The 27,475-nt window shown below is 43.4% G+C and overlaps 1 protein-coding gene across 1 annotated transcript in view; it reads left to right on the top strand.

Annotated features, from left to right (window-relative positions):
- DESI2 (desumoylating isopeptidase 2) overlaps positions 1 to 26,911 on the top strand; it is a 59,217-nt gene extending 32,306 nt beyond the window's left edge. Inside the window, exons 2-5 of the mRNA XM_040967823.1 lie at positions 12,404 to 12,476; positions 15,638 to 15,731; positions 17,096 to 17,237; positions 23,595 to 26,911. Of these exons, the coding sequence (XP_040823757.1) occupies positions 12,404 to 12,476; positions 15,638 to 15,731; positions 17,096 to 17,237; positions 23,595 to 23,828 (543 nt within the window). The 3' untranslated portion in view covers positions 23,829 to 26,911. The remainder of the gene's footprint in view (positions 1 to 12,403; positions 12,477 to 15,637; positions 15,732 to 17,095; positions 17,238 to 23,594) is intronic.
- Positions 26,912 to 27,475: the final 564 nt, after the last annotated feature.

Below are 27,475 nucleotides of genomic sequence, written 5' to 3'. Positions count from 1 at the left end.
GATTCTCAGGAGGGTTTTGTTTTTCCACCTATTTCCTGTAGGTAATTACGTTCATGCTTTTTTTGTTTTTTTTTTGTTTGTTTGTTTTTCAAAAATGAGCAAATAGATATTTGTGTAAATCAGAGGTCTTAAAAATAAAGTGGAACAGCTGGGACTATAGATTTGTGACACACTACTCACCCTGCCATTGTAGCATGAAAGCAAACAGTTTGTGAATGAATGGGCATGCCTGTATTCCAGTTGAATTTCATTTGCAGATACAAAGATGGAGGCCAGATTCACCCCATAGACAGTTTGTTGCCCCTAACATGTACTACAGATATTGTCACAAGAAATAATGTACTGTTGTCAAAGACTTAGGGTAAGGCAGACTTCTCACAACTGTTGGAGTAGGTGTAAGGACCAGGGCAGTGAGATTCTGCAGTGGGGAAGAAAGATTGGGTCCAACTCTGAATTCAGGATGGGCATGGGCAAGGGAAATCAACAGTCAAGGAGCAGGTGAGAAGTCAGTTAGGCCTGTGGGGGAATCTGAGTGCGTCACCCTACCAGGCTTGTATTGATGATTGGCCAGGATAATCGGACATTACCTTGGGAGGTGATGGAATGTGAGAATACTGGTCAGATGTGGAGGATAATCAGGAAGCATTCGGGCTTCTTGTTGAACTGACTCAGGAAGAGTATAGATGGGCCTAGGGAAAGGGTTCAGGGGCCTGACTTGAGTGCAGTGTGGTCAAGCAAAGAATCTTTTATTTTTTTAAAGATTTATTTATTTTTATTACAAAGTCAGATATACAGAGAGGAGGAGAGACAGAGGAAGGTCTTCATTCAATGATTCACTCCCCAAACAAGCGCAACGGCCGGTGCTGCGCCGATCCGAAGCTGGGAACCAGGAGCCTCTTCCAGGTATCCCATGCGGATGCAGGGTCCCAAGGCTTTGGGCCATCCTTGATTGTTTTCCCAGGTCACAAGCAGGGAGCTGGATGGGAAGTGGGGCTGTTGGGATTAGAACCAGCACCATATGGGATCCCAGCGCATTCAAGGTGAGGACTTCAGCCACTAGGCCGCAGCACCGGGCCCAAGCAAAGAATCTTTGTCTATATTATTTTGCAGCTTTTCTTCCCCTAAGAAATATATACTGGACCCCAACTAACTATGTAAAGATTGCCAAAAATATAGCAAAAAAAATTTAATAAAAAATTTTTGAAAAAAACAAATTAAAAAAATTTAATGTATATAAAAAAAGAAGTATATACTGGAAATCACTTCCCATCAGCTCCTCAAGAAGGTGAGGGAACCCCCTTTTTTATGGTTGCATAGATTTCCCTCTCTCTAAAAAAAAATCTGGGGCCCAGCATCATAGCATAGTGGTTAAAGTCCTCGCCTTGCATGCTGGGATCCCATACGGGCGCTGGTTCTAATCCTGGCTGCCCTGCTTCCCATTCAGCTCCCTGTTTGTGGCCTGGGAAAGCAGTTGAGGATGGCCCAAAGCTTTGGGACCCTGCTCCCATGTGGGAGACCCGGAAGAGCTCCTGGCTCCTGGCTTCGGATTGGCTCAGCTCCAGCCATTACAGTCACTTGGGGAGTGTGAATCATTGGACAGAAGATCTTCCTCTCTGTCTGTCCTCCTCTCTGTATACCCACTTTTCCAATAAAAATAAGTAAATCTTTTTAAAAAATGTTTATTTTCAAATTAGTTACAGAGAAAGAAATTCCCATTCACTGACTTACTCCCCAGGTAGGGAAAATGGCCTGCACTGTGGCAGGCTAGAACCTGGATCTTCATCTGGATCTCCCAGTGCGTGGCAGGGTTTGGAAATTTGGGCCATCTTTCACTGCTTTTTCAGGCCATTAGCAGGGACCTGGATTGGAAACAGCAGCCAGGGCACAAACTGATGCCCACATGGGAAACTGGTGTTGTAGGCAGTGTTTTGTCCCTCCATACCACAATGTTGGCCCCAGCTGCATAGTTTTCTTTGCATGGTTATCCCACTAGCATGCTTGCAAAATTTGTTGAAAATAACCCTGGCAGGCCGTTTGGCAATCTGATGAGAGAGCTGAGAGTCCATTCTGCATTCACTTGAAGACTAGAGTCTGTAGAAATGTCTATGGGGCCACTGTTTCTCCTCCTTCCTCCCTCTTAGAATATTGCCAAGTGGAGTAGAATTCATGAAACTCTACCGTGATTTTATCAGCACTGTTACTAAACCTAGCAGCTCCTAGTGCAGCTTGGGGAGGATGCTCCTCTGCTGCCCGCTGGAAGAGGCCAGGGACCCACCAAATGGCAGGGTAATTGGACAAGGGTAAGACTTAGAATGTGCAGAAGCTGGTCTGCCTTTGTTTTTTCCTCATTTAGCTGCACAGACAAGTTCCAGATTTATTCTATGGTCCCTGTCACAAAAATAGGGTAATAGGGTACCTTGCTAACTGATTTTCTCCCATCAAGAGAAAGAATGAATAATCTAATAAGTGAAGATCTGTTTTCTGTACTTCCCTCTACTTGGCATCTGGACATAAAGCTGGTTATAGGTATTCCAGGAGCCTCTTCTGGGTCTCCCACACGGGTGCGGGGTCCCAAGGCTTTAGGCCATCCTCAACTGTTTTTCCCAGGCCACAAGCGGGGAGCTGGAAGGGAAGCAGGGCAGCCAGGATACATACCAGCGCCCATAATGGATCCCGGCGCATTCAAGGTGAGGATTTTAGCTGCTATGCTACCACGCCAGGCCTCAGTTTTAACTTTTTAAAAAGCTTTTGTTTTGTTTTTCTTTTTAAAAAAATTTATTTAAAAGAGAGAGAGGGAGGAAGAGTTTTTCCCATTTGCTACTTCATTCCCCAAATGGCTACAACTAAGGAGTAAGCTAACCTGAAGCCAGGGGCCTCTTCAGTGTTCCACGAGGGTGCAACAGCCCCAGCACCTGAACCAGCCTCCACTGCTTTCCCAGGCTCATTAATGTTTGGAAGTGAAGCACCCAGGACTTGAACCCATATGCGTATGGGATAATGGCATCACAAGTGGTGATTTAACTGGCTTTGCCATTAACACTGCTCCATTGAGGGTTGATCTTTTCTGGATTAGTGATAGACAGTACAGCCTGCAGTGCTAAGACAGCAGCAGCCATGAGTAAGGAACCCACCTAACAATGGCACGATCAGGGATTGTAAGTGCTGGTTTGCTTCTAAGGCTTGCTTCTACATTCTTCCTCATTCAGCCAACAAAAATTCTCATTTTTGTTCTATGGCCCTTTGTGTGCCATAGAAGGGAGGAAACAGCTGTTACCTAATTTAGAATGAACTGTTGCTAAACTGTGGTGTTCAATAGGTTAAATGCATTGAATGCATTTTCAACTCCATCATAAATTGAAGAGAATTTATCTTGACATTTTTCTAATGAAGTAACCTAAAATTTTAGGAAAGCAACTGTGAAATATGTGGAGCTAAAAGTGAAAAGAATCTCTTAATACTCCTCCCGCCCTACTGATACCCACTCACACAGGAGCTTAGGATGGAGTTCCTGGCTCCTGGCTTTCCCCTGGACCAGTCCCAGCCATTGTAGCCATTGAGGAGTGAGCCTCTGAATGGAAAATAATCATCTGGTTCTTTTTCTGTCTTTCAATTATATAAATATTTTTCAAAGAGGGAGTGCTGCCCTTAATAAAGTTTGGAGTTGTCCTCTTATCCTGTCAGGAGGTATAGGGGGTATTATTTAGTGCAGAGATTAATTGAATACCCGAAGGGGGCAGAGCGTGAGTGCCACCCATTTCCAGGACCTTTTCTTTTCTTTTCTTTTCTGTTTTTTTTTTTTTTTTTTTTTATTAATTGTATTGCATTATGTGACACAGTGTTATAGGCACTGGAATTCCCCCCACCCCTCCCCGAACCTTCTCCTCGTGGTGGATTTCTCCACCTTGTTGTATTACCATAGCTCAAATTCAGTGAGGTTCTTTCATTGGAAGTATTTACCAAGCATAAAGTCCAGCATCTTATTGTCCTAGTGAGTTCAACGATTTCTTGGTATAACCTTCTCTGGTCTGAAGGTAAACCCGGCAAAGTATCGTCCCAATCCATTAAAAGCCCCAACATAACATCAACAACCATTTACAACCTTATGGCATTAATTGACATGGTATTGATTAACCAGTATATTAGTAAGAAAATGCAGGTCCTCAACTGCATCATGTGACTTCTTCATAGACATTTCAATTTTGGTTTATATTCAACCGGGTTCTGTACACCTCAAAATGGCTACAGATTACTGTTCAGCTGTCTCGTGTCTATTTTCATTTTAGTATTTAGCTGTTTATAGTGTTGAAGCATGAGTTTGCTGAACTTGTTTGTTTTTATAACTCTAGCAAGACATGTGCCATCAGTTTAGGTACAGAACTTTTTTTTTTTTGGAGGGGTATGAAGAGAAATCCCCAGTACCCCAGTGAGACATAACTAATCTTTGAGTCCCACTAGTGAGGTATGAGTGAATTCCCGCTGACCATTTCCTGTCTGATTCTAAGCTTTCCTTGTTGTTGTCTGTCCATTCTAGGTTTTTTGTTTGTATGTTTATTTGTTTGTTTTGAGGGGTTTCTGGAGTGATCCTAGTGGTCATCGCAAGAGAGGGTGGGGACCCAGAGCCGGAGCTAGGTGAGGACCAGAGAAAGCTTGCCTCCCTAGTCCCGAAGGAAGTTTATTATTCTTCTGTTTCTGCAGACCACTCAGGGCTCCTGGTTGTCACTCCAGTGACGTTGGTTTCTGCACAGCAGAGTTTGGACTTCTTCCATCCCCTGTGGAAGCTCCAGATTGGGGTGGGTGACCTCAGAGCTCTCGGCCTCCGAAGGCACTCCTATTCCCCATGATCTCCTTGGCAGTTGGAATGTAGTCCTTGGTGTCCTTACTGATAGTCCTTGGTGAGGGTCTGGGAGTCTTCAGGGTTGGGATACCAGCCTCCTCCTGTCCACCCACTCCACTCTGGGGTCTCCCCACTGCTCCATACGCATGACCTCCTGTTAAGAAGCTGTCAGGATCACTCCCGATTCCCCCCTTAGGCCTGTGTAGCTTTGTTGTTGTCTAGTGCCGATTCAAATCAGTTGTCTATGAGTTACCAGATTTGATCCTGATAGGCTATATTTCACGTCTTCCTCACACTTTTTAGGGAGATGGAAGATTTCTCTGCGTTCTCTCCCCATTACAGATTAACATAGCGTATTAAAAGTGTTTAAGGTTTTACAGTTCTTTGATGTAGATTATAAGCAGTTTGACTCACATTAGTTGTTTTATAGATTACAACGCATTATCTTATTGCATTGGCTACATGCTGTCAGAGATTACAATAATATTACAATATACAGGTACTATTTTCCAGATTGACATCTTTTCATCTCAAATTAAGGCAAACGTGGTATTTAACCTTTTGGGATTGGTTCATTTCTCTTAGCATAATGGATTCCAGTTGGGTCCATTTGGCCACAAAAAAACTGCATTTTGTTTTTTTTAATAGCTGAGTAGTATTCCATGGAGCAGATGAACCATAGCTTTCTTATCCAGTCCTCTGTTGATGGGCATTTTGGTTGCTTCCAAGTCTTTGCAATTATTGATTGTGCTACTGTAAGCATAGGGGTGCATGTTGGTTTCTTGTGAAACAGGTGTTTTGGATATATTCCTAGGAGTGCTATTGCTGGGCCATATGGCATGCAGATTTCAGTTGTTTGAGTATCCTCCATACTGATTTCCATAGAGGCTGTACAAGCCTGCAGTCCCACCAGCAGTGGAGTAGGGTTCCCTTTTCCCCACATCCTTGCCAGCAAGTGCTGTTGGTGGTTTTTTGTATGTGTGCCATCCTTGCTGGCATTAGGTGGTATCTCGTTGATGTCTTCATTTGGATTTCCCTTATTGCCAGGGAACTTGAGCATTTTTTCATTTGTTTGTTTGCCATTTGGGTTTGTTCTTTCGTGAAGCGCCTGCCCATTTCCTGTGCCCATTTCTTGAATAATTTGTTTGTTTTTGTGTTTTGGTTGTTCTGGAGATATTTGTATATTCTAGGACCTTTTTCTAAAATTTCAAAAATGTTACTGTGTCAGTGCATGTTGAGAGTGTGGGTGTCAGCAGTAATTTCATTATATTGACCTGATGATCATCGCAGGGAACCCAGCGTGCAGCCATGAAGGACATTTTAAGCGGGGCAGGTTCTTAGGCCACAGAACCTCTGCCAACTGAGGTCTGCATGCACTAAGAGGGTGGGCATTGGTCAGTACATTCTGCAGCTGTGACACGCAGGCTGGGAAGCCTCAGCTCCCCTTCACCATCTAGCTTCCTGCCCACACCATTCCGCCGTTAAGAGAGCTTCATCTCTAATCCTGACAGGAAGTTGAGGAAAGTCACTCGTCTGTAACTTGTTCCTGTTGTGTCAGGGTGTCATCTAAAGTGATGTAGAGATTCCATTAGAGGAGCCACAATGTGCCAGCAACTGCTGGTAGTGGCTGAATCCCTGCATAACCTCCATGTTCACAGAAAGCTACTGAATCCCAGAAGAGGAAGATTGGACAGTTAGGATGAATCCACATGCTCCAAAAAAGAACTGTATCTGGGGCTGGCACGATGGCTCAGTTGACTAATCCTCCACCCCCAAGCACCAACTTCCTATAAGAGTGCTGGTTCATGTCCCAGCAACAGGTGCCTCTATGGGATGCCCGCAGCACAAGATCATAACCTAACCTGTTACTCTGCAGAGCTTGCCCCTTGTTGCCACATCTTCAGAACCTTCTACACCCAGCCTAGATTGATGTTTATCTTGGATATCTAAATTAAATAGAATGTTAGGGGGTAAGGAAGAGTCTCCCAAATAACACCACAGGAGGTAGCTGTGAGGCCACCCCGGCCGCCTGCCTTCGAACAACAGCTGCTTCCTGAGGCTCCCATATTGATTACAAAATTGATTCTCTTACGTGTGACATCTTTTTATGTTTTTTTGATTTATTTTTATTGGAAAGTCAGTTTTACAGAGAGAAAGAAAAAGCTTTCATTTGAAGGTTCACACCCCAAGTGGCTGCAGTGGCTGGAGCTGAGCTGATCCAAAGCCAGGAGCTTCTTCTGGGCCTCCCACTCGGGTGCCGGGTCCCAAGGCTTTGGGCCGTCCTTGGCTGCTTTCCCAGGCCAGAAAGAGGGAAGCTGGATGGGAAGTGGAGCAAGCAGGATATGAACCAGCACCTACACTGGAATCCTAGAGGTTGCTAGGCAAAGATTTAGCCACTAGGTTATCAGGCTATGACCTACCTATGATCGTGAACAGTAGCACTGCTATATCCTACTTCTGGTTGATGGGAGTTTGGGGTGCTACATCCAGTTTTTTTTTTTTTTTTTTTTTTTTTTATTTTTATTATTTTTTCATTGGAAAGGCGGATATACAGAGAGGAGAGACAGAGAGGAAGATCTTCCGTCCGATGATTCACTCCCCAAGTGAGCGCAACGGGCCGATACTATGCCGATCCGAAGCCAGGAGCCTCTTCCGGGTCTCCCACGCGGGTGCAGGTTCCCAAAGCTTTGGGCTGTCCTCGACTGCTTTCCCAGGCCACAGGCAGGGAGCTGGAAGGGAAGCGGGGCTGCCGGGATTAGAACCGGCGCCCATATGGGATCCCGGGCGTGCAAGGCGAGGACCTTTAACCACTTGCGCCACCGCGCCGGGCCCTACATCCAGTTTTTCAAGTTTCCTCCACATCTGTGAGGTTGACTAATGAACTGGTGCCAAGTAAGACCTGTTCTAAGGTCTGAGTATTTATGTTGTTAACTACCTGACTTTGTCATAAGACAAGCTTTGTAAGACCTTTTTTCCTTCCAGCCACTAGGTAAGTGACCATATAGTCCTCAGCACCTGAATCCTCATGACCTCTTTGATAGTTAGATTCTATTTGGGACTTCCGTAGTTCCCACAGCATATGGGTGACTCTTGAACCACCGTGGAGTCAGTGTAGGCTTGAGCCTCTGCCCAAATTGATTTTTTTTTCTCCTCCTGAGTACAACAATTAGGTCAATGTATAGAACATTCCAGATCAAGTCAAAAGCCAGAACTGAGGCCTAAAACTCAGTAAAATTAGGAACTTCTGAAAATGTGCCTGGCTTTTGTTTATATCAGTTCAGATTAGTCACAGAGAAAAAGAAACACACTCATCTCTCAGAAAACTCCCTTAGTGTCCTCTCCCTGACTGCAAAGCTTGCTTATCTTACCTGGGTAGTAGAAGGCTCCACTGAGTGATTCAGCCAGATGATGCCCTCTCATTAAGGGGAGCAGGGTGGTAAGGTGGAGGTGGAGACTGGGCCAATGGGAAGTAGAAGAGAATCAGGCTTGAAGGAGGTGAGGAGCACCCGGGAGATTCAAGTGCTGGGGAAAGCAATCCAGGTGCTTGAGTCAGGGGCATGGAGGATTACTCAGAAATGGGTCATCCACTTACCATTTATTGTTCCCTTGGATTCAGTTTTAGAGCAGATACGAGCATAACAAAACCTACAACTTCCCCTAAGGGCAGGGCCTTGAAATAATACAAAATAAGCCTTTTCTTGTTTGAAATATCAGATCTAAAAGTTTATTTTTCCTTTTAAGGAGGCAACCTAGGGATGAGGCATGGAAAGCTCTCCAGGGCTTTTGTAGAGCACAGTTTGTACCTGGCATGCCAGTCTTAGACTTGTTGTTCCACACTCTGGACATTCCCGGAGGCCTCCAGTAGCTGACTTTAGACCTGTAGTCTTGTTCTAGATCTTGGATATGATCCATGATGCCCAAGTATCCTCAGGCTTCTCTGTAGACCGGTTCCATATTTGTCCTGGAGTCTGGCCCCTGGGGCTTTCCATGAGGAGAAAGGCAATCTGGATTAGTCTTCAGAGATTTCAGGGCTCAGCTTTAATGCCTCAGCTGAGGAACAGCCTGCCTAGTACCCCAAGTCCAGTTGATAGTGGCCTGTGATACCCATTTTAAGGGAGACAGGTGCCAACATCCCATATGGGGAACCACTTATAATTCTGGTTGCTCCACTTCCCATCCAGCTCCCCACTTGTGGCCTGGGAAAATGGCCCAAAGCATTGGGACCCTACACCCATGTGGGAGATTCAAAGGAGGCTCCTGGCTCCTGATTGGCTCAGTTCCAGCCATTATGGCCATTTGGAGAGAGAACCAGCAGATGAAAGACTCCTTCTCTGTCTTCTCTCTGTTAATCTGCCCTTCAAATAAAAATAAATGTTTTGTTTTGTTTTGTTTAAAAGAAGGTGGCATAATCGAAGGAGGTAAGCAGTCGAAACAGAAGACCCACCAGTTATGATCTTAATTGGAAGTAAGTCCTAGCTACTCTTAGAGTTGGGTCCTTTGTGAAGGTTTCTATCTGAGCTGCATGTTGTCTTCTCGACTTGCCATTTCAGCAGTTACTGAACAGTGCAGAGATGGCTGGGTTAAAAGGAGGTCGTCTGTGGTGGATCATAACAGAGTGGAGGTCAGAAACCAACACACAAGTCAGGCAGGACCCACTGACTGCTCTCAGTGGGTTTCCGGGTTTTGCTCCAGGCACCTGCAGGGGTGACCCACACCTAGACTTAGTCCAAGTTTTTGTCTCTGTTGAGAAAGGAGAAGAGTTGTAGATAAAGATCAGCAAGAAAAGAACTTTACAGAGGGAGAGCACACAGTCCATTGAGTTAGGCACCACAACAGATAGTGCTGTCCTAAGCAATGCTTCAGGCAGTCCCTTTGTGCCATCAGGAGGCAGGAGAATGGAGGAGCTGGGTCCCTTTGTTGGAAATTACCAAAGTATCATGGTGTCAGGAGCATGTTGAAAGTGGGTGTGTCAGCCATGATAACTTTGTTAAAAAGACTTAGAAGTAATTGCAGAAAACTAGCCTACAGCCATGTTGGATATTTTGAGCTGACACCAATTATTTTTATGTAGTTGAGAAGGAAACGTGGCCATGTGGACACCAATTAGGATACAGAAGGTTGAGGAATGGGAGAAAGTGGATGAGATAACTGTCTCCAATCTCCCTTTTCTTCCTGTATCTAGAGAAAGTGGGGAGGGAAAGAGAGAGGACTGCTCCCAGCAGTCCAACCACATCAGTCTCCAGGGGTGGGGAATGACTACCCAATGTCATGCCCAGGGTTCCCTATGTGGAGCATGTTCCATGGATACTGCTTAAGTGGTTTTGATAGTTCTGAGATACTGTTGAATTCATTGCTCCAAGACTAAGGAAATCCTTCCAAGGCCTATTGGCAGACGTAGTCCACCTTACAGTCTCCACTCACTCAGATACTTGCTGTCAAAACTAGGCTAGGAGAGCTGTCCAGCTTGTTCTGCCATCCATAGTACTAGATGTCTTCTGTAGGCCTTGATGAACTGGTTGTCATCTCCTCCATGTGCTCTGGACATGCCGTCTGCTGCACAGACTTCAACAACCAAGGAGACCCAGTTCAGACACATGCCATCCACAGTCAAATCACAGAACCTTTGATTTTCTGTGATTGAAGTTCTGAGTCCGGTGGTCCAGTTGGAATATCCCCAAAGAAACCTGACCCCTGTGTGTTCCAGCCTGTGCAGAGTCTGGCTCAGTCCATCACTTACAACAACTTACACACTCTGGTGGTTGAAGTCACCTGGTCAGTTCTGTCCCCAACCCCATCTCATAGCAAACCAGTAGATGCTGTGGCCCAGCTCATCCTTGCCCACCACACACACTAGTGGGAACTGCAGTCTAGTTGGGGTGACCCCCAATGGCCCCAGCAGGCTCACCCCCCAATACTGCTTGTACATGCCAGTGTGTGCTACGGACTGGTCTGGCCCATCCTGCATCCCATTTAACCCTCATACACATTACTGGCTGTTACAGGCTAACTCAGGCTGACCAACCCCACCATCCAGCCCACACTCATGCCAGTGGGTGGCATCAAGGACAGAGATCCCAGCAGCTTGGGTCTGTGAAAGGACACCATGCTCACAGACCTGCAGTGTATGCATGGACTGGCAACCGTGCCTGCTCACATCAGTATTACTTAGTATTATTTAGTATAATTATTTTTTAAAGATTTATTTTTATTGCAAAATCAGATATAGAGAGAAGATCCTCCGTCTGATGATTCACTCCCCAAGTGACTGCAATGGCCGGTGCTGTGCCGATCCAGAACCAGGAACCTGCTCCTGGTCTTCCACATGGGTGCAGGGTCCCAGGGCCCTGGACCATCCTCCACTGCCTTCCCAGGCCACAGGCAGGGATCTAGATGGGAAGTAGAGCAACCAGGATTAGAACCAGCACCCATATGGGATCATGGCACGTTCAAGGCGAGGACTTTACACTGAATAAGGCCCAGCGTGGTGGCCTAGCAGCTAATTATTAAAGTCTCAAGTAGGTCAGAAGTTAGGGCTCATGCCATAAATGTTAAGGATAAAATATCCTTACCTTTAGAGTTGATTAAAGTATAAAAGTAAGGGCCTGCCACGATGGCTCAGTGGCTAAATCCTTGCATTGCACACTCTAGGATCCTGTATGGGCCTCAGTTCATGTCCCGGCTGCTCCAGTTCCCATTCAGCTCCTTGCTTGTGGTCTGAGAAAGCAGTTTAAGACGGCCCAAAGCCTTGGGACCCTGTGCCCATGTGGGAGACCTGGAAGAAGCTCCTGACTCCTGGCTCCAGATCTCCGCTTTGGCCATTGTAGCCATTTGGGGAATGGTCCAGCAGATGGAAGATCTTTCTGTCTCTCTTCCTCTCTCTAAATCTGTCTTTTCAATAAAAATAAATCATTTTAAAAAGGCATTAAAGTAAATACTTAGAAGAAAAGTAGATAGCATTTCTCATTTTTTAAAAAAGATGTATTTTTATTATTTTTTTTTATTGGAAAGGCGGATATACAGAGAGGAGAGACAGAGAGGAAGATCTACTGTCTGATGATACACTCCCCAAGTGAGCGCAACAGCCGATGCTATGCCGGTCTGAAGCCAGGAGCCTCTTCTGGGTCTCTCATGTGGGTGCAGGGTCCCAAAGCCTTGGGCTGTGCTTGACTGCTTTCCTGGGCCACAGGCAGGGAGCTGGATGGGAAGCGGGGCTGCCGGGATAGAACCGGCGCCCATATGGGATCCTGGGCGTGCAAGGCGAGGACCTTAACCACTTGTGCCACCGCGCCGGGCCCTATAGCATTTCTCATTTTTACCAAAGCCACCATTTTCCCCCAACCTAACCATCTTTAGAACTTATTGGTTATATATTAAATATGGATTAAATAATGTGCTTGTACTCAAATTGAGATATTCATGTCACAAACAAACACAAATGGGTCTTTATGAGGGATTTGTGGAGTTTTGAAGGAAAATACCGAAAAGCTGGACTGTGAAAACCATTACTTCCTATAATGTAAAGTTGTAAGTAAATGGATCTCCTGAGTCTTTTTGTTTTCTTTCCCTTAGTACTGGATGAACGAATACACCTCATCTATTGGAATTGGAGTTTTTCATTCAGGAATTGAAGTTTATGGTAGAGGTATGTGTACACGCAATCTAAATATACTTAAAGATTTTTGTCCTTTAAAGGAATTGCAAATCATAACTAACTTAAAAGCACTTCTATATGTAATTGCAGAAAGCAGAAGAAAAATCTCCCCATATATGTCTATACCATGTTTTTAGAAAAATGCCCTAGATAGAATGCATTGGAAGAATGTACTAAAAAAATTTGAGTGTACATTCAATATCTTCTATTATAAACATTATGTATATAAACATATTTTCCTTTTCAGATTGCCATTGCAGTATTTTGCTCTAATAGGAGAGTACTCCAATAAGTTTGTAGAAAGCAGAATTGAAAGATGATAAGTTTGTTTTGGAGCAATCCAGGCATCCTAGAGGGTATTCAGAATGTTCATGAAAACAGATGTGTGTTATAAAAAGACTGGGTTTCAAAAAAAAATTTTCAGCAATATAGGTTATCTTTTAATTTCATTTCCCAGAATTTTTAAAAGAACCTTTTAGAGTTCCTAAGTAACCTTACACTTTGAAAAACAACCTGATAAAAATGAGCTAAAAGCTTCTTACCTGAAAAGGTTTGGTGCTAAAGAATGTCAGACTTGAAGAACCAGCTTCCTGAGAGCATTTTGGTTATAGATTTTGTTTCTGTAGACTTAGATATCCACAGGTCTGAGAACAGGACTAAGCCAGCCCTGCCTCTAGGTAGACCTACCATTTCTGTTCATGAATGGTAGCCTTTGTCTTCAGCTCTTTCATTTTCATTCTTGACCCTTTTATTACCCTTGATTATGACAACTGTGGTTGGGCCCACTCAAACCAGGCGCAGGTAGTTTTGTTTTGCTTTGCTAATAATTACAAAGTCAGATATACAGAGAAGAGGAGAGACAGAGAGGAAGATCTTACATTCAGTGATTCACTCCCCAAGTGACTGCAACGGCCAGTGCTTCGCCAATCCGGAGCCAGGAGCCAGAAACCTCCTCCAGGTCTCCCACGAGGGTGAGGAGTCCCAAGGCTTTGGGCTGTTCTCGACTGCTTTCCCAGGCCACAGGCAGGGAGCTGGATGGGAAGTGGAGCAGCTAGGATTAGAACTGGCACCCATATGGGATCCCAGCCCATTCAAGACAAGGACTTTGGCTGCTAGGCCACCGCGCCAGGCCCTAGTTTTGGTTTTTAAGACTTGTTTTTTATTCATTTAAAAGGCAAAGTTAGATAGGGGAGAGACAGAGATTCTATCTGCTGGTTCACTCCCCAACTGACCACAATAGTCAGAGCTGAGCCAGGAGCCTCTTCTGCATCTTCTGTGTGGGTGAAGCCATCCTGCTGCCTTCCCAGGCACAGTAGAAGGGAGCTGAGTCAGAAATGGAGCTTACATATATGAAATAAATGCCTATATAGGATGCTGATGTTGCAGGCAGCCTCTTAACCCAGTAAGACTGTGTGTGGTGTGTTTTCAACAGCTTTTTCCCTTTGTTCTGATACTCACTCTTGATGCAAGAAACTAGTAATGGTCTGCTTAATACAGATGTTTGTTGATTTGATCAGTGTTGTAGTGATGGATCAATTTGAAGCTTGTGCTGTATCCCAAATGCCTTTATTTGCATCAGCCTTGGCAATCTCTTTGATCTCTTAGAATGTATTATTGCAGTTTAGTAAGGCTTATTCCTAAAGAATACATAGTAGCTTTAACTAATGTATGGAAAAGACCCATTCACTTAAGCATGTCAGTGTAGTGTTTGTTTTTAAGTGCAGTTAGCATAGAAAGTCTTGGCTGTAAAGATCTGCCATGAAAGCTCCATTTTACTTTGAAGGCACGCCTGCCAAACAATCTCAAGATGCAGTAAGGGACTTTGGTGGAAAGTTTGAGTGTTACTTGGCTTTTGTTGAAATAGTGTGCATGTTTATTCCTTTTTAACTGGAATCTGTGCAGTATGTTTTTTGAACCACATAACTACCATGAGGCAGATGCATGCACTTCTCAAATGGAAGAAACTGCCGAGATGTATTGCCAATAATAACTTGAATTTGAGCCCAAATGTCTTACATGTGCTAGTTTTCCTTGCTCTGACCTGCATAGTCGCTGCTTCTGTTCATAAAATGATTTAGTACTAATTACAAATATTTAAAACATGTCCTTGTAAACATAGGAAAACTAGGACCAGGCATATTCTTGAATCTTAAATTTAAAAGGTAAAAGGAAGAACAGGGTAGCATGTCTCTAGGACAACCCTGTTTTGTCCAGCCATGCTCTTGCTATGACTAAAAATGTTTAAAATGCATTTACAACTTTTGTGCCCAATGTGATCTTATACATTTTGAAGTAATAAAATTGCATAAATGTTTATTTCAAAATTGAATGCTGGACATTATTTCTTATATCATGGTTTTTTCCAGGAGTTCTGAAAATAAATTCCCTGGCTGCCTTATACTCCCCTGTGCTTTATCATAAGTCCTGATAAGATAGAAATTTTAAATGTTTACTGATACTTAGCCAGTAAGTGACATACCTGAATTTTAGCCAGAAGTTCTTGTTCTTTCCTGGTCTCGATTTTTTTCTCCAGTTTTTCCAGATGAAAGTTTATAGCTGATGAGCTGCACCTGCACAGGTTACTTTAAAAAAATCAGGGAAAATGGAATCAAAGGCCTGTTCTGTTTCACACATACACAAAAAACTTGAACTCTTTGCATACAAAATCTTCAGAAAATATGTATTATATTTTATTTCCCCTTTGCTATGCATGGTTTATCCTCCTAATCTGATTGAAAGATTTGCTCTGGAGTGTACACATATATAAATTTTGGCATCTTACTCTTGAAATTCAGATCCAATGTTTCAAGTTTGGTAATGTTTCACCTTTACTGTAACATTAGCCCAGAGTCTTTTCGCAGTATTGACTTCTCCAGTGTGAATGAGTGTGATACAAGATGACTTTAATTTAGGAAGTGGCAAAGCACTGATCTGACCTCTGCCTGTGTTGGCATGCTCCTCTCGACAGTAAAAAGCAAAGCAACCAACGTTACCTTTGGTCAAGTTTCAGATTGTGGTAACTGCTGTTAGTCACAAGTAAACGGGATGTGGGGGAATCAATTCATAAACTGTTATGTGCATCGTCTGTTAATGCCAGTCCAGCATCTGGTGGAGTTTTATGAACTAATAACAATTGAGTTTTCTCGTTTCAGAATTTGCTTATGGTGGTCATCCTTACCCTTTTTCTGGAATATTTGAGATTTCCCCAGGAAATGCTTCTGAACTAGGAGAAACATTTAAATTTAAGTAAGTAGGAAGGTTAATTATATTACACTCTGAGGTGCCCAAGTTGTATTTTTGGGTGTACAAAATTCTTTCTGTAGATTAAAATTAAGTCTATTTACATTGCTGTATAAATCTAGGGAATGAAAAAAATACAAAATAAACTTCTGTTACTTTATTCAGTGTCCAGACAAGTTATGTTGTCTACTTCTAAAATGTTCAACTCAGATTCTGTATCAGAAAATTTTTATATCAAATGATTCCTTCTTCTCTATCTCCTATTTGGAGAGGAGGAAAATTTTATTGTGACTTACGTACCAGTAATAAAAATTGCTCCACTTTCCAAATGAAAGACGCTGTACATAAATTTAAAATAGCTAGGCAGTTGGCCGGGAAACTGTTGTTAAGGTACCTGCCTGCATCATGTGTAATGATGACTCCAGAGCGTGAGCCTCAGGCACAGTCAACAGCGCTGACAATCTAAATAGCCAGTAAACAGGTTGCCACTCCTTAATTAATGTTCATGTTTAAGAAATATTCAGTCTTACTTTCAAGGTGCTTTAAGAAAGTTGGGCCAATAGCAATAGTGAATTTGCCAAGAGAAAAATGGAGAAATGGTGTTTACAACATTGAAATTCAGCACAAGACTCCATACTACCAAATACGTGATTTTCTTATCACTGAATTGAAATATTTACTTAAAAGTAAATGCCACTCATAGAAGTGTACCACATGTCATCATGACTCCATTCTGGTGGTTTCTTTTTTGGCAAAGCCACCTGATACAGGGTACTTTTGGCTTTCTTGGATGCCTAACATATCTAAGTGAAAATATAGCCAACCTTTCAATGGCTAGTCTGATTAAGCAAAAATATTTTTAGCAAGGATCTGGGTTTCATAATGTAACTAATAGTTTTTAAAATAAATATGATGCTTTTTATGTAACAACATCTCATTTTAAAAAAAAACCAACTTGTGTATTTTTGGTGCTCAGAAGTAGTATATTTAAGAGTTTATTGCAGAGGAAAAAAAATCTCAACTGAATTTGATCTGTGGTAATGCAACAAGATGGAAGAATTCACCCTGCGGAGGGGGGGAGGGCGGGTTTTGGGGAGGGGAAGGGGAAATCCCAGTGCCTGTAAAACTGTGTCTCATGATGCAATGTAATAAAAAATAATAATAATAATAAATAAGCAAACAGAGAGGGGGAAAAAAAGTTTATTGCAGAATAGTAAAAAAACTAAACCATATGTTTTGATTACCTTACTATATTTATCCTGTTTAAACATGTTATCGGATGGCTAGAAATAAACAAGTGCTTAAGCATGCTACTTACATAAGTACCTGAAAGTCACACAGATGTATTCTTTCTTTCTTTGTTCTTTAAGAGAAGCAGTTGTTTTAGGAAGCACTGACTTCCTAGAAGATGATATAGAAAAAATTGTAGAAGAACTGGGAAAAGAATACAAAGGCAACGCTTATCATTTGATGCATAAAAATTGCAATCACTTCTCTTCAGCTTTATCAGAGGTAAATTAAATTGTGTCCTCAAGGCTCTTATGCTAAATAGCATAGCTATCTCCTGATTGTTTACATTGTATAAAAATATGGTTTTGTATTTCTTACATAAATGACTTACCAGTGTTGCCAGTTTTTAAATGGTAATTCCATTCATTTCTTTGTAGTGAACAGAGAGCAAGTGCAGATAATTGCCTCATTTATTTTATTGCAACCCGAAAATTTCACATTAAAGTAAGTGCCTGAGAGACTTCTGCTTCTTGGCGATTGAAATCTCCCTTGGGTGTGGGGAGCCTTTGGCGCGGTAGTTACTGTGCCACTTGGGACACCTGTCTTCCTTGTCAGAGTGAGTTCGACTGCTCACACACCCTGGGATGCAGCAGGCCTCAGCTGACCCTGTGAAAGACCTCAGTTGAATTCTAGGCTTCTTTGTGGCCTGGTGCCCGCTGCTGTGGGTATCTGGGGAGTGAACCAGTGGATGGAAAAGGAAGATTTCTGGGTCGGTGCCTTTCAAATAAATAAAAAGTAAAATATTAGCAAGATGAATTTTGAGAATAAATTCTTTTCAGATTTAAAGTTTTATTTTGCTAGCCTGTGACATAGGCTTTCCCAGTTCTTAATTCCAAGCAGAAAAAGACTAGATCAAAATAGACTAAGAGGGGCCAGTGTGGTAATAGTAGATTAAGCTGCTATCTGTGGCATCAGAATCCCAGGTGGGTGCGAGTTTGAGTTCAGGCTGCCCTACTTCCAATCCAACTCCCTGCAAATAGCCTGGGAAAGCAGTAGAGGATGGCCCAAGTACCTGGGCCCACAGTGGAGACCTAGATGCTTCAGCATGGCCCAGCCTGGTCCCTTGTGGCTATTTGGGGAATGAACAAGTGGGTGGAACATAGAACACAAGGAGAAAATGAAGAGAAGAAATCACGAAGATCGTACTGTAAAGCCTTGAGAATTTTAAATAACACTTGAAATGCCTCCTGCTCTCTGCTCTTGGCAAGTGATTTACATCAAGGCTCTGCAGAAGGGGTGAGGAAGATGAGCTGATATTTCATTGGCTCTATGTTCAAAATATTTTACTTTTGGGCCTTTTTTTAAAAAGATTATTTTTATTTGAAAGGAAGATTTACAAAGAGAGAAAGATCTTTCATCCTCTGTTCCACTCCCTAAATGGCAATGACTAGAGCCTGGAGCTTCTTGCAGGTCTCCCACATGGGTGCAGGAGTCATCATCCCCTGCTACTTTCCAAGGTCACTAGCAGAGAGCTGGATCGCAAGTAAAGCAGCCAGGACTCTAATTAGCACCCATGTGGGATACGGTACCACAGGCAGACACTGAACCTGTGCCATAGTGCCAGCCCACCTGGCCTTGATTCACTTCCCTGTGGCTTCTACAACATAACTGACACAGGATTGTGAATTGTCTGTTTCTGTGCAGTTCAAGGTCTGCTTCGTGGACTAGCATCATCTAGGAATTTGAGATGCTCTCATCTCTGCCCCACCACAGATGAACTCTTTATCTTACCCAGCTCCTCCAAATGATTCACATGCTCGTGAGACTGTCAAGGACCCCTAGTCTCGGATAGCTTGATACTGTAGAGATCACCTAGTCAGCCTTCAAGGCAGACAAGCAGGCCTGAGCCCTCTTGACACTGGACATTACACTGTTGTGGAATTCATCCCAAGATTCCTAGAATAGTAAAATTGACAGAGCTAACATTGTGTAAACCATCATTCTATGTAAGGCAAATAGGTTCCAACTGGGAAAGTCGCACCAAACATTATTAGGGAGAACCAAGGAGTGGCTCTAACCTCGTTCCAGTGTAGCATTTCTTCTTTTAGATGTCCCTAAATTAAATTTACTATCAAAAACCATTTTACAGCTGGGATGTGAAAGAATTCTGGATATCCCCAAACCATGTTCTTAGGCCACAATTTTCATGCTTTTCCTCTCTTGGGTGCTAAAACTGTTAATGATAACTGACCCCAAAGTTAAGTGACTTAACCAGTGCCAACCAGCTTAAAGTTTGGCACCTCTAAGATAGTTATAGTATTGTGCTCTCACATCTCTGCCAATAAAGTTTGAAGATGTGTGCCATCTAATTACACACAAACAGCATAGTTGATTTTAATTGGTTGCTGATGTCAGCCTTGCTCCAAAACGTACTATTTTCATCATGTAACATCACAGTGTTATAAGTTTAGACACCTCATAAAAGGGCTTAGCAAACACTAGCCAACCATCTGGTTTCCCACAAGCTTACAAGCCAGATAGTTAAATTTTTTAAAAGGTTGTTAAAAAAAAAAAGAGGAATATATGGTGACATACATAAATTATGTGAGCTTCAAATCCATGTTATTGGAATGCAGCCATATTTTTAACCAGTTGACTGATGACAGGTGTCAACAGCAGACTAGTTGTGACAAAGATCCATTGCCTACAAAGACAAAAAGATTTTACTTGGTGACCTTATACAGAAAAAGTTTGCCCACCTCTAAGTTAAATCCATTTAGACCTGATTCCAGTTGTCTTGAACAAGGAAGAAACATAATTGTCCTAGGAAATAGTAGATCCAAAGTGAGGCAGGCTGCTTGTCGGGATGGGCAGTGTGTGCTGCCAGGGCTCCTCTCCTCCTCCCTCTCAGGTTGCCATCTTTAGCATGCTGACCCTGCCCGCAGATTAGCTGCCGTTATGGACTGCAGACACCTGCAGCAGTTTGAAGTGCAGCCTCCAGAGGAAGGAAGAAAGCTGTCTCCCTGTGCTTCTCTCAAACAGTGAAGCTGTTTTCCAGAACCTCCCTTTTTACCTACCCTTCTGAAAGCAGGCCGTGTTTCTAGCCAGAATCAGCTCAGAAAGCCAGTTCCAAACTGATCCCTAGCACGAGGACTGTCACAGCACAACTAAATGCCATTGAGCAGAAGGAAGTCTGCAAGTTCGTGTTTTCAGTGGGGATTGTAAAAGGTGTGCAAAGGTGAGGGCTTGTAGAATCAGCCCTTTATAATCTCAACACTGTCCAGATTTCAGGAACTGTCATTTTGAATCAATCTGAACAAAGTCCAGTAAACTAATGACCCTGAGAGACTGTATGGAAAAGACAGAATAAATAACCGATTCTTCCCCTTTTCTTAGTGGTCTCAGTGAGTGGATTCCTGTGTAAGAAGAGCGATAGCACTGCAGGCTTGAGACTGCTGTCTGTAGAAAGGTTTCCTCAAGGTTGTCTCAGTTGGCATCTAGAAATTTGAGAGTTGCAAGGTTTCTCATGCTTCCTGGAACTGACAGGAGTGATTCACTGTTTGCACCTGTTTGTGCAGATTATTAGGCTTATGCTAAATATCTCCTTTTCTTATGGGGACATAACTAGATAGCTGGATAACTTGAGCAGAGTCTGTTATGAATTTGCCTAGTAGGACTTAGGACTCATTGCCTTTCTCTGTGATACCTTGGGAGTGAACTCTTCAAACTCGAAGCTGGCTTCCTCTAGATCAAATGACTCATGGGTCCCTTCAGGTATCTGAGCAGAAATCAGAAATAGAGAAGGGCTTACCCAGGACAGCTCTGTGGAGGAATGCTCGTTTCATAATTTCGAGCCTACAATGTTTGAATATTATATCAGCAGTAATGCTGCCAACCTAGCCAAAACGAAGTGAGACTTGGGATTCTAAACGTTGTACGGGTCTGGGAGAAAAAGGGAGGCTGATTTCAAAGGCCAGAATCGGGACACAGAGGGCTGTAAGAATGACCAGAAAGGTCACTCCCCAAGCGGCTGCAACGGCTGGGGCTGAGCCAGCCCAAAGCCAGGAGCCTGGAACCACTTCCAGGTCTCCCACATGGGTGCAGGGTCCCAAAGGCTTTAGGTCATCCTCCACTGCTCTCCCAGGCCACAAGCTGGGAGCTGGATGGGAAGCAGGGCAGCCAGGATTAGAACCAGCGCTATGCTATTGTGCTGGGCCCTGAAATGGGAATCTTACAGCAGTTATTTCTGTGCCTCTGCCATCATGATAGCCCAGAAATATTGTGTATGTACTTTCTCCATTTGACTTTTTTACTTAGCAGTACAGTAGTGCCCCCTGACTGTAAAGGGATGTGTTCCAGGGCTCCTTTTGTGGATGCTGGAAACCTATGGGTGGTCCTGAACCATGCCTACATGGTTGCTCTTTCCTCCTACACATACACATCTGTAATGAAGTCTGATTTATACATTAGCAACAGTAAAAGGTTAGTAACTGAAAATAGAATGATTACAGCAGTATGTTATGTGCTCTTTTTGTCATGCAAGAGTCAAGACAGGTGTTTAGATTTTTCAGACTTCAGTTGGCCTCACATAGCTGCAGTCGCAGGAGGCGATAAGATGGGGCTATTGCACTGCATGAACAGGTGCTTGTTTTGTAGCAATATAAAGATATTCCTTATTTTTCAGCTCAGTAGCCCTCATGTGGAGATACCATAGTTTATTCAACCAATTTCCTTTTAATGGCAGTTTTTAAAAATCTTTTGCTATTAACCAAAAAAAAAAAAAAATGCTGTAATGAGTAACACTGTGTATCTTCGCTTTTTCTCTGGGATAGATTCCTAGAATAGGGATTGCTAGATTGAAGTTTAACTACATAAGCAGTCTTGCTCTATCAGCCAAATATGATTTTATCACTCGTCACAGTAAGAAACACATTATGCACACACATAACCCCATGCACAGCTAAAGCAGGTGTCACAGTTACCTCACAGTGGAGTTAGTTTTTAAAATTTAGGTGGTAGTGCCAAGTGATGTATCAGTGGGTCTTGACTCAGAATCATAAAGTTTTAACTTGCCCTAAGGATTGGCACATTTTTTTAAGCATGTGAACTATCCATGGCCTTGATTCTGTCTCTACTATTGTAGCCCAGAAGCCTCAGGCAGCACAAAAGCAAATGGGCATGGCCTTGTTCCAGTACAACTTTGTCTACAAAAATTGGAGGCTGTAGATTGTACAACTCTGCTCTAGGCTATCAAAGTACACTCAGGATTGGGATGAAGTTAGTTCCACCTGTAAAATGGATATATGGAAGAGGGTAGATTACTGAATAAAACTAAAACTTGGGGAAAATAATGGGCAAATAACTATGGTTTAGTTAACAGTGGCTTGCATATTCTAGGCACTTATATGATTAACCTCCAGATATGCAGATACCCCTAAATTTATCTCAGACAAAAATATATTTTCTGATATTTTTTAAAGTAGATAGGAATGATATAGAAAGATTGTTAGGCTTTTTTCCCCAGTTAAGACACACATGTTTGAAGACCTAAACCTTTAGAGAAATCAGAAATGCCAGCTTATTTAAATTTTAGCCAATTTTTGAGTATAAAATCTCTCCAGTTCATTAGCCAAGATGTGCAGTGTCTAAAATGGCCCTTTCATAATCCATCATCTGGAAGCAAAACCCCAGAGTGGTAGTGGCACACAAGCTTAGTTTAAGCCCAGGAGGAGAAGGGAAAGAGGGTGGTAAAGAGTGAAGTTATTATTAGGAAAAAACAAAATTCTGGAGCTAGTGATATGGTGTGGTGGGAAAAAGCCTTTTCCTGCAACACTGGCATTCCACATAGGCACCAGTTCAAGGCCTGCTACTCCACTTCCAATTGCTCCCTGGTTGTGCACCTGGGAAAACAGTGGGAGATGCCCAAGTCCTGGAAAAATTCAAAAGAACCTCCAGAATCCTGGCTTTAGCTTAGCATAGCCCCACCCATTGCAGTCATTTAGGGAGTGAATCAGCAGATGGAAAATCTGTAAAAGAAGGTCCCAGTAATAAAGGTGATGGGAACTGCATTACTCTAAGGATGCGACGTGGGCAAGCGCTCGACCCATCGCAAGAGGGATTTAAGGGCTGCTGGAGTCTTCAGACTGAAGCTTGGCCAGGCTTCTAGGGCTTGCTCAGCCCAGAGCCCTGCCACTGCAAGGGGTCACAGCCAGGTCTTCCTTTGAGAAAACAGTTACCGTGTACTTTCTTGAAACAAGTGGATCAGAGACAGAAGTGCTAGGAGACTGGAGAGAAGTGGAGAAGAATCTGAAAACGGGGGAAATTCACAAATAGAACATCCACAACCAACTGTTGTGACTGCCTGGGTCTTCTGCAGTAACAAGTGTGTTAAACAAGCTACCTCCTGTGAGATTCACAGTACTTTGACATGTATCTCAAAGAAGCTCAGAGATCGGAAAGAATGCAGCCCAGCAGAATTAGCTTGCTTTTACCATTGTAAAAAGACAGGAAGACAAGGCGCCAACAGCAGGGGTCCCAGAGCTGCAACCCTCCAAGTTGTGCCTCTCTCCCGCCTCCTGGGCAGAGTGGGCCAGCCCACCTTAACCCCTCACACCTAACAGAATTCTTTGTTCTCTGTAGATTCTTTGTGGGAAAGAGATTCCTCGCTGGATCAATCGGCTTGCCTACTTCAGCTCCTGCATACCCTTTCTACAGAGTTGCCTCCCGAAGGAGTGGCTCACACCAGCAGCCCTGCAGTCCAGTGTCAGCCAGGAGCTGCAGGATGAACTGGAGGAGGCAGAGGATGCTGCAGCAGCCGCTTCTGTGGCAAGCGGTGCAGCAGGCTCCAGGCCTGGGCGCCACACTAAACTATAATTGTCTCCAAAGTCACACCCTCAGAACTGTCTCTGGCAGTTGAATATCACTAGAGAAGAGTTAACAGAGTAAGCGTCCTTTGGATATTTTGTATGCAAAGATAGCTCTCCCCCAAATCCCAGTTTTTCAGCTCAGGATTATATTTGTAATCAAAAAAAAAAATCACTTGGCGCAGGAGGGAGAACTTTGTACGAAGCTGCCCTCTGGCTTTTTTACCCACTTGTAAATTTGGATTTACTTCTTCTGTTTTATACAAGCTCTGTTAAGTTATGTTTACAGTATTTTGTATCGCTGTTTACAAATCTTGCATGGACTCCTGCCACCGTGAAAAGAAGAGAATCTTCATGTCTTCAAAAATTAGGCAGGTAATCTTGGTACACTTCTGACAGTTGCCAGAGCCATGGCATACATAATAGGCACACTTCACGCACATGGTTAGAGTCCCCGTTCCCTGCTTACGGAGTGTGTTAGGTCTGTTTATTTTCTTAACGTTGTGGGCACCAGGAAGCCGAGAACCGTACCAGCCAGAGGTGAGGGGGCACAGCTTGGGAGCATGAGCCCGGTGCCCCTGGCACTTTGTCCCCTCAGAGTAGCACATGATGCTTTCACTCCAGTGTCTGTCCACAGAGGCAGGGTGGGGCAGCCTGGTGTCTGTCTGGCTTTGATACCTCCGATTCTATACTTCAGTTGTTTTTTGTTAAAGATTCGTACAGTAACTGACAAGTGTTTTTGCACATGTTTGCGGGGAGGAGCTTCATTTGTATTCATACTTATTTCTTCCCTGAACAGGGTTTTGTTGACGGGGAAGAATATCTTAAGCGTAGCCTTTTGAGTAGCAGTATGAGTTGACATTCAACTGCTTTTAATTATACAGGCTACCTTTTATACTAGACCTTGAAACCTAAAGTAACATATCCCAAAAAGATTATTCTTTAATATTTCATACCTTTTATGTCCCGTATCAGAAAGAATCCGTCAAGGGTTATTAGTTTTTTATGGGAGTAGTTTGACCTCATAATAAAATGCCTAGTCTCATTGACTTCTGTTTGAAAATCTTTTGTCTTAAAAATTCCATCTTTTATGTTTTCTCAAATGTACGTCTTACACAGCATACCCTAAGATTCTTGAAGTTGTCATCACAGATAAATCCTTGTTAGCAAGGAATCTGTCTGCCTGAGTCTACTCCCAGTTAGACCCTCGGATGTAAGAACCAAGTCATTCCATGTGAAATTCACTTTTTCTGCCTTAAGAATGAATGTCCTACGTAAAATATTGGATGCAGTGTATAAAAAGGCAGTGACTTCAGCTTTATAAATATATGGCTAGTGTTAGAGTTATCTACATTTATTTAATCTTTTAGATTGGATTGTTTGCTATTGCTCTATGTGAAGATACATATCTTTCAGTAAACTACACTTATAACTTTTCCATAAGCTGATTTTGACTCATTTTATCAACATAAGCACACCCTGTTCATAGGGAAAATAAACCTTGGGTTAGAATCATTGGCCTGAGGAAAATGAAGCCACTTATTTACGCTAATTGACTGTTCTGTTTCCAGAGAGGAAAGCCTTTGGTTCTTTTGGGGGCAGAGCACTTGTTTTGAGAGATGTGATGGAAGGAAGGGAGGAAGTGTGTGGTCTTTAGGAAATGTTGACTTGGTTCAGGTCTCAAATGAGATTTGGACCAAAACGGTAAGGCTCTAGCAGTGAGCAATTCACTGAAAACAGTCCTGCCGCCAACCCAGGCTGGGAGGGAGTGTCCAATGCTTGGGTTTTTTTCCACGAACATATTGGATTCCAGTTTTTCTAATTCATTCAAGTAGACACTGTTTACACCTGCACTCCTGGTAGTTGGGAGCACCTGACACTAGACATTCCATGGTGAACTGCCAGGACATCCCATCTGTGCTGATCGAAACCCAGCAACTCAGCACAGTCACCAACTCCACTGGTTGGTGTGTCTCATCCGCAGCATCTGGAGTTTAAGAATAGTGTAGAATCCTAGTAAAGTTAAGTGATGGCTACGTCTAATGTTCATACTAACGATCAGCCGACAGAATTCTGGACAGGAATTGCAGTCTACTTGTACCTTGGTCTGAGAAACAAAGAAATAGCTTAATTTAGAAAATCTTGGCTTGAGTCAGGTCCTTTTCTGCATAGTTCAAAGTGAGAATGGATTTAATTGCCATTTAACCAACCTTTCCTTTGCCCATGGAGGAGAACAATCTAGTGCTTAGCCTGATCTCAGTTGAGAGAGAGATTGTCTCAAAAATCCAGTCAGGACTACACTAGTGTAAGATGGAGTCTACACTCGTGGCATGGACAGTGACAGAGGGTTTTGAATACCTTTGAGTTTGTTGTAATCCTAAGGGAGCGTCGGCCTTGGAAAGCAACTTCTGAGACTGCGGAAGGTGGGAGCTGGGGGGGCGGGTACATGACACAGAGCCTCCACTTAATGCCTGAACTCCAGCCAGCCAGAGCTCTGAGCCAAGCAATAGTGCAAGTTACCCATCACCAGCATTCATACAGAGCAGGGATTCTGGCTTTCAGCAGGTGACCCCGGGGTGTGTAGGCAGAGGTTGACTGCCACAGACAGCTCCAGGACTCTATCCATGACATTTCTCCCACCACAAAATGGGTAGAAACATGGTTCCTGCTTCAGGGCTCTGATCGGTGTCTTTGCTTATGACTCCATTTCTGTGGGGCGCAGTGTAATTTTGGAACTTGCCATGTTTTCCTTATAATCTCCTAAGTTTAAAAGACTTGAGTTGTGTTCAGCAGGCGGTCGCACTGCCATTGTCACCCCCTCTCCTTCAGTATGGTTTTCGAGTACAGCTCCAGACTTCAGCGTCTGCTTGGTTGGCCCATACCATCTCCACTGTCTGAAAAGTGTTAAGCTGTCAGAGTCTTCATGGGCCAGAGGGTAATTTCTTGTGAAGTTGAATGCAAGTGTACTGTCATTCATAGTGTTTATATATTAAAATACCAGGAATCTTCACTTTTGCTACCTTGATATAGCATTGGCTATCATGTTACAACATTGAAATACATCAGTTTATTAAAAAGGTACTTTTGTAAAAAATGTCGCCCGGTGTTGTCTGACTCTCAGATGGCTGTATGCTTAATGTGTCGGAACTGGGACAGGGAGTGCAATCTTTAAAATCCAAGAGTCCCATCTGCTGTGCAAGGACACAGCAACTTCCTCTCCCTCTTCCTTCCCGAAGCAGCAAGGGAGCAGGAGCCTGGGTGAGTGGGCTCCTCTCGCATGGAAGTGTGCTACTTCTGCTTGGCGCCCCCCGCCTTCGTCTCTGGAATTGCCATTACATAAATGAATGACAGTCCTCTAGGGTTTGTTACAGCTGACCCACTGACTAGCAAAAATGATGTACCAAGTCATTTTGTTCTCACATGCCTAAGAGCATGTGCCTAAGAACAGGTGTTAGGCCCACGTGCCCTGTGAATGCCCAGGTTCAAGTGCCGACTGCATTTCCAGTTCCAGCTTCCTGCTAATGCACATCCTGGCCCAGCCAGTTGGGTCCCTGCCACCCACATGGGAGAAGCAGAATGACTGTCAGTCTCTTGATCTCTCCCAGCTGTTGTAGGCATCTGGTGACCCACTGGATGAAATGACTCTCCCTCACCCCT

Source organism: Ochotona curzoniae, unplaced genomic scaffold (assembly GCF_017591425.1).
Source record: "Ochotona curzoniae isolate NIBS_2020 unplaced genomic scaffold, NIBS_Ocur_1.0 scaffold_4683, whole genome shotgun sequence".
Lineage (NCBI taxonomy): Eukaryota > Metazoa > Chordata > Mammalia > Lagomorpha > Ochotonidae > Ochotona > Ochotona curzoniae.
Note: the sequence above shows the minus strand (reverse complement) of the source record. Positions and strands in the feature narration are given on the sequence as shown.